Here is a 7,795-nt window from a genome sequence, read left to right as displayed (position 1 = left end):
GGATTCTGACCCTAAGATCTTGATGCGTTTGGGACCGCATTTTACGCGTTTGATTTGACTTCTGATATCATAACCTGATAGATGAATGAACTTCTGATCAGACCTTCTCAGATCGAAATGACCTGAGATCAGACCATTTTCATAACCAATTTTTGTGCTCTTAAAATGTTTTGTTCTTCAATTATATTGTTCGAGCGCAGAAAATCGAGCGCAGTCGAATAGGGTCTGACCTTGAAGTGACATCTGTATGGAACCTAAAGCTATGGATTAGGTTTGTGTGAGTCTGATATCCCATTATTGTTAGTTTTGACAATTTTTGTAGAACGGCGACTAACCAACAAGAGTGAAAGTTGCCTCGATAGCAAAGATGCCCAAATTGCTGCTGTTTTGATTTGTGGCAACAGTGAGTGCAAACCCGCTGATGAAGTAGTCGGCCGCGTTGCCTGTCACACCTGAAGAACAAATAGCGAGCTTAAGACAGAATAATGTTAAACAAGAAAAATTTTCCCTTGCTGGGTAAATGGTTTTTCACAAACAATTTTTTTTCCTTGAGATATGTTCTTATGTGATCCCAGCCAACGTAGAACTCTTATGTGTTTGCCAACTGGTTACATAAAATACAGAAGGAACTATTTGCCTAACACGAGTTTCATTGGGCAAAAACCGTTATTAAAAATTTTACGCCTGATCGCCCGGGCCAAGGTTTCACCCTTAATCCACCCCTAATTAGCGGTGATTAGGGCGTAATGCGTATTCGGCCCCTATTTATCCGGGAAAAGAGTGTAAATTAGGGAAAAAAGAGGATTTTAGAAAATTATACTGTATTTACACTTTTTTCTCCACTCCTCCTCATCTCTTTGCAAAGAGTGTAATTTAGGGTGGACTTATAAAAAAAACTACACTCTTTTTTCCATCATTATGCTTAGTATCGTTTTTACACTCTTACACCCTTGTGATTTGTAGAGTGAATGTAACTTAGGGTAGAACCTAATCGTTTTGGACGCTTTCGCTATATTAAGGATTGTAGATATTATATCAAAATATCTAGAGGTGTATTACAGAGGTAATACAGGTGTATTTACGATGTCCTGGGTCACTTAAAAGGTGTATTCAAGGGTGGGGGATGGTGGGGATGAATTAATGGTAGTGGTAGGGGGGGAGGGTGAATTGATCCGGGATATCGTATATACACTATCGTAAATGTTGATGCAGCAGTCGTAAATTAAACCAGAATTCAACTTCTATTCGCCAATATTGTAATTTGCAAATGCATTTGCCATTGTGTTTAATCTTTGCGATATATATTTATTTTTTTTTACATCGTATTTTCAATAAGCATTAAAACGCTCTCAGCCTAAAATACATTGTTTTTAAGCTTTCGCAGTGCGCACGCCCGTATGTGTGCCTCTTTGTTTCTGTGTGTGTGTGTTTGAATCTTTGTGTGTGTGTGTGTGTGTGTGCCTTTTTGCGCGTGTGTGTGTGAACTTGCCTGAGGTGAGATGCAGAATGAAGTGAATTTGCCTGTGATGTAATGCAGAATGGTGTGAATTTGCCTGTGGTTTGATGCAGAATGGTGTGAATTTGCCTGTGGTGTGATGCAGAATGGTGTGAATATGCCTGCGGTGTGATGCAGAATGGTGTGAATTTGCCTGTGGTGTGATGCAGAATGGTGTGAATATGCCTGCGGTGTGATGCAGAATGGTGTGAATATGACTGTGGTGTGATGCAGAATGGTGTGAATATGCCTGCGGTGTGATGCAGAATGGTGTGAATATGACTGTGGTGTGATGCAGAATGGTGTGAATATGCCTGTGGTGTGACCGACAATCAACGCTGAAACAGATTGAAAACAGTGTATTTTAGGCTGGCAATCAGAGCTGAAACAGGTTTAGAACAGAATGGTTTTAGGTTGACAAGAGGTACACAATAATGTTAATTAAGCTGATAATTGTATGAAAATAGTAATGGACAGATCAAAATCAGTTTAAAAACCGAAAATAACAATTTTACTCTGAAAAATAGACTGATCAGTCTATATTTTGACATGAACATAATAATTACAAGTCTAAAAATAGCCATATACAGTCTATGGGTTTACACTGGTTCAGTACTGCAATGCTCTAGATGGTCAGCCCTGGAGAGTATTTTAATTTTTAATATACTCCAGTGTACCAAAGAAACAAAAATACGTCAATTTTTGGATCTTTTCTGTTTGTGTCCCCCCAGTACGTTATGCGCCCCCAGTTACAGAACACGTGCCATTACACAGTAAATTATTATGTAAAAATATTGCACGTGCGTCTGGGGGGGGGGAGCTAATAATATGCGCCCATTAAGATGGGGGCACAACCGGAAATAATCGCAGTTTTTAGACATCTAACGGACAGCTGTCCCTGGCCATGGCTCTCATCCGCTGTGTGATGTAATCCGGAAACCACGGGTCTGTTACCCCGACGAAGCGAGACGCACGCGATGTGCGCCCATCGGCTCGCCAGGGACACCTTAAAATACTGGCATAGCAAAATTTTTGGGCTCTAATGGCCTCATTTTCAATAGCCGGCTTGCGTAATGTTTAATTTAGTGATTAAATGGAAAAAAACTCATCTGTGAGGTTAGAAGTGGATAGCCCAGTTCTTTCACAATTGCCTGGTCCCATACAGCTGCTGCCCAAGTCCACGCCAGCTTCGTCCCTAAAGTAGTCAAGTACATAATTTAGATGGACAGTTGCGAAGTTATGATTGACAGTTTTGATTGACAATTCGAACATATCTTTTCGGCTACTCCTTGTCACATTGCCGTTTATAAAATGTGTGTTGAATACTGTTTGTCGGATCTTCAATTACTACGTTCTTTTATTCTTTTCTGAAAAAATGCAGACACTTCATAAATTTGTTTAAAAAATTGATTAAAAGCAGCCAATGTTAAAATTTGATGGCGTACTTTTCAGAGCAACTGACTAACAACATTGATTTATTTGATAATAGACTCCTTGGCAATTGCTGATAATAAAATTTTGACTTGAAGAACAAACTAGTTTTGTTAGCAAGAACAAATTAATTTGGAAAATTTTAATATCAGGAGATTTGGCGTATTTCCAGTAAATTTTTTTTATTTTTTTCGAATATTTGATAAGTTTTTCGTCCTGTATTGATCTTCTCGCAGCATCTGAAGCTACTTCTATGCTTGTCTTAGCTTTTTTGGGAAAATTTTTTTGGCATAAATTAGATTTTTAGGTTATTGTCTTCAATAATTTGAGATAACTTTTTGGCTCATACAAAAAATTTTCAAATTTTTTAGTTTTGGCCTCGGTCTTGTATTTACAAGCAGATTTCGGCTGGCCTTTAATTAATTTATTTTGTATATTTGAGATACGTTTCAGATATATATTTAAGATTAGGCCTTGATGACATAAGTATCAATAAATTAGATAACTATTCAAAAGTTTCAAAATAATCTTCACTGTTTTGTAACATGTTTGGGGTCATTTTTAAAACTCTTGAACTCAGGCTCAATTATATTTTTGGATATTTCTTTGCCTTCGTTTGTAAATAATAGTTTTAGGAGATTGGTTTGGAAGACATTGATATCAAAAAGCTATAACGAATCTGCCTGCTGCCTGTATATGCTGCTGCTTGTATATGTTGTCTATGAATCATGCAAACTTTGGCTCCAATACCCATTCATTACCTTACTTTCTGAAATTTTTTCTTAAAGATCATGATATTCAGCGAGCCTAAACTGGAAGTGTATAATTTTTGAAGCCGTTATTGTTTCTCTCTCTGAAACTAGGTTTGTCTTTTTGCTTTGTAAAAGTTATTTGGCCTGCTAGTCCGATAGTGAAGTGTTAACTTTTTCTCTCTATTCTTTGGATCGTTTTTCAGGACATATCCAGTTTGTTTTTCTAACATATTTTAGCCGAATTGGTTGATTGATTGATCAGAGTGAAACCATTAATTTTGTGTTAAATCAATGGAACCTTCGATGAATTACAGTAATTTTATAAAGGTAAATTTCCACCAATAAGTCATTGTTGTGGAAGTATTGTATGAAGTCCAAAATTTTTTGGATAGATCAGTGCAACTTGAAAGACGCTATTGGCTGAAAAATTGCACACATTTTGATGCTAGTATAAAATGTACTAGGACGGAAATCTCCTGATATTAGAATTTTCAAAATTAATTTTTTTCTTGCTAGAAAATAGCCACTACCTTATCTGCAAGTCGTAAAAAGCATTGCCCAAATTAACAAAAAAAATTATAAAAATTGCAAAATATATTTACAAAATTTTAATGTACTGATTTCAAATGTAGAAAAAACTGCAAAAAATTTCAAACGGAGAAAATGTACAAAATAGACAAAAAAATTTATAGTTCCGGTTGCGGAGAATACAATATCAGGTGATTTAACAACAAATAGTTGCTTCAAATCAACGCTTCAAAGCACAAAAACATTACGCAGTTCGTGAAATGCAAATATTGAGTTTGAAGCAACAAACAAGACAACATAAATTTAAAGTTTAAAAATAGTTTCTATAATGCAGAGTAAAAACAGCAGAAACATAGCCGGAAAATTGCAGCCGCTGACACGCTTGAAGCACATTGGGATTGGAAAAGAAAAAAAAAAGAAGAGACAGATTGATCGAATTTTTGTTCTGTTTTTCTTCAGTGTCAAAAAGTGTTCTAATTTTGCGTGCAGTTTCCTTTAGATTCTAAAACTATGCTTAAATGAGGATGCAAACTGAAAGCTAAGAAGCTTTCTACGGATCTCAGCTAGCATACACTCTAATGAATTTCGACCTATTGCACTATGACTTAATGACTGGGCTATAATGGTTTATCGGCTCTCTTTTGATTTTGCACCTGTGACATTGACCATATTCACCACATTGCGTAATTAAATGCGTGAAAGAATTAAAAATCCATTCAGTTGAAGCAGTGAGTGAAGGAAGTCAGAATTCAAGCTTGCAAATTGTGACTTATTTAAAGCGAAAGACGTTGTCAAAAAGTAAAGCGAATTTAAAAAGATAGCAGGCCAGGTCCTGAAGTGCTATTCAAAGAATTTTCATTGAATAAACAAAAGACGACCTAGAATGGTCTATGACTAAAACGGGAAAACTATTTCCAAAAACAATCAGATCAAACAAAAAGAAAAAACGGAAAATCAAAGTTAAAACGCTGCTTAAGAACAAAAAACCACTAGCGAGAAAGGGAAAATTGGTTCAAACGATAAAAATAAGCGTAGAATGAACTATGAATGGATTGGGAAAAGCAGTAAAAATGCGATTCAAAAAATCAAAAAAATTGCCGCATGTGAACAACAAGTCATTAACGAGGAGACGAATATTTGTTCAAACGCAGTTTTCTCACTCTACTTTGAAATATGAGTAAATATTTTTCACGCCGCAAAACCAATCACTTTTTGGCTCCACTTCCTGTTTCGGGGTGACCAAAATAACTACTCTAATTTGACTTCAAAAACATGAAAATGTGTAAAAATATCGTCCAAAAAAGACAACGCCTCATTACAATTTAATATTTTTGAACTTCTAAAAGGTGAGCGCTCAAATAATAGCCGTTGAGAGGCTGACGGAGGCCATAAAAAACAATATCATTCAGAGTTAATCATTCTTATCTCAAGTCACAATCTTTGATGCCCAACGTAAAATGGTAATGGGGCGTATTATGATCCACTGATGGGCTTCTACGCTCCATTCATAAAAACGTTCAAATGGTCAAGTTTAAAAAAAATTGAGTGAGATTGTATCAAATTTGAATACGGATGAATTTTTTTTAACATCAATTGTAATCAATGTTTTTTTTTGCAATATGACTGCTTCAATTGGTAAAAGTGAATCAATTAAAAGCGCAGTGTTAAGGATATCTGATGGTAAATGTTTTGAGCCGATGTTTGTTGTAACCATTGGAAGTTGTTTGCCTGATGTGATTCTCTCTCCTTTATCTGTTGTCTATCATTATCTTCACTCTCAACTCAATGGTGACTGGAAAAAGCTGAGGCACAAATGAGTGATTGATTTCTATCATTTTGAGTTTTCAATAGCAAGTAACAGCTTATAATTACAGTTGTAAAATTTTATCGAACTGCGGCTTGCACCATCAAGAGTAATTTTAATTTATCGTGACTTTACCAAAATACCATAAAACTAACGGAGTCAAAATCGAACCTTTAACTCATTAACTCATACAATTAATGAATTTTTAATTAGAAAAATCTTCATTTAGTCAAAAAACTGATCTTAATTAAATAGTCAAATATTTAATTTGAGAGCGCTTTCAAAGGAATTTTCAAAAACAGTTAATCAAATTATAAAAATATATCCGGACAGTTAGATTAAATTTTCAGGTAGTCTTAATTAATTTCAGTCAAAATTACAGCCTTGAAAAGGTCTTACTTCATTACGAGGGTCTACTAGTCCTGAAAAAAAACGATTTACATAGAAAGTGGCTGGAACTTTCCGCCGCCGATCTACGCTCAATGTGGAAAGCGCTTAAATTTTGTGGAAGTGGTTTTCGCAAAACAAGTAAAAACCTTAAAATGAAAAAAAGGATCAAATGAATGTGAAAAGTAGTTAACTTAAGCTGTAAGAGAATTTCAAAAAATTTTAATCCATTTTGAAATCAAGCGAATGTAAGACATTTAAAATAAACCAGCCAAAAATTATTTGCAAGTATTTTTTTTCAAAAAGAGAAGTTTATACTTTAATTAACATTCTATATCAATTTTTTACAGCCAGAGTTTAAGTATAAATGTGGTTTCGATGTCAAATTGACGTCATGAGAATCTAAATGGTTAGTCAAGTTCAGATGGTTTTTCTGGTAAATTTACATCAAGTTTTCTAGAGTGCAGAATAGCAAAAAATTATGAACAAAAATCTTGCTTCATGGCAGCTCGGTCGAGATACACTATAGTACCAAAAAACTTAGCACAACAAACAATTTCTTAAAAAGCAGTAGAAGTATCAAACAAAACAATTTTTGAGTTCAAGTCAATTCTCTGGTCGTGCGTTTTTTAGCTTTAATTAAATAGTCTAATAGATGCCTTGTATAGTTCTTAAGCAAGTCTCTGACGATATCTGAGTAAGTTTCGTTCCAACTTGTAGACACTATTCCTAAATTTTCTCCTAAACACTCCAAAAACGCGGCAAATTTTTAATTGGATTGATATCCGCAATAAATGTTGAAAAACAAGGTCCTACAAATGCTTTTTTTGCACATACTCATTCAGAATTTCCCAATATATTGGAGAAGTTTAGCTTTTTGGATGATCAACGAGGACCCTCCGTTTATCAAAATTTATTGCACTCAAGAATATAACTGATCACATGTCCAAACTCATTTTTTTGGGTATTTTGTCAACAACTTTTTCCATTTCTTTGAAAAGCTCACTGTTCAGTCACTGGAGATGCCTCAAACCAGTTCATCTGTTTCTGTTAAAGTTTGTGTGCGAAGTGTGCTCTATATCTTTAGATCAAACAGAGTTATTTCTGTATTTGGTCCCCAAAAATCGGACCTTTCGAATCATGTCCAGCTTGCCAAAGATCAAAGCAGTTTAATCATCTTATATGCGTACGCCGAGAAAACGAGGATGACATTTCGGTTAAAACTAGAAAATGCCACGCCTCTGTTGAAGCCTTACTTCACGCACAAAGGGCTCAAATCGTGCTGTACATATTTTTTTTACCATATTGTAATAAGATGTTAAATAAATAACTCAGTTCTTCATGTGGGCTTATGAAGAAAAAACTTTTTTAAAGGCTCGCTGGTGTAGTGAGATGTTT

General features: G+C 35.1%; 1 protein-coding gene across 1 annotated transcript in view; it reads right to left on the bottom strand.

Moving 5' to 3' along the window:
• Positions 1–335: 335 nt before the first annotated feature.
• Positions 336–7,795, bottom strand: part of LOC142356545 (uncharacterized) — a gene marked incomplete at both ends in the record, with an annotated part of 49,090 nt that continues 41,630 nt past the window's right edge. The window contains 2 exons of the mRNA XM_075408431.1: positions 336–455; positions 2,608–2,690. Coding sequence (XP_075264546.1) covers positions 336–455; positions 2,608–2,690 — 203 coding nt within the window. The remainder of the gene's footprint in view (positions 456–2,607; positions 2,691–7,795) is intronic.

This window comes from Convolutriloba macropyga, unplaced genomic scaffold (assembly GCF_964194025.1).
Source record: "Convolutriloba macropyga unplaced genomic scaffold, txConMacr16.3 SCAFFOLD_1337, whole genome shotgun sequence".
Lineage (NCBI taxonomy): Eukaryota > Metazoa > Xenacoelomorpha > Acoela > Convolutidae > Convolutriloba > Convolutriloba macropyga.
The sequence above is the reverse complement of the archived record's forward strand: the minus strand, read 5'-3'. Positions and strand labels throughout refer to the sequence as shown.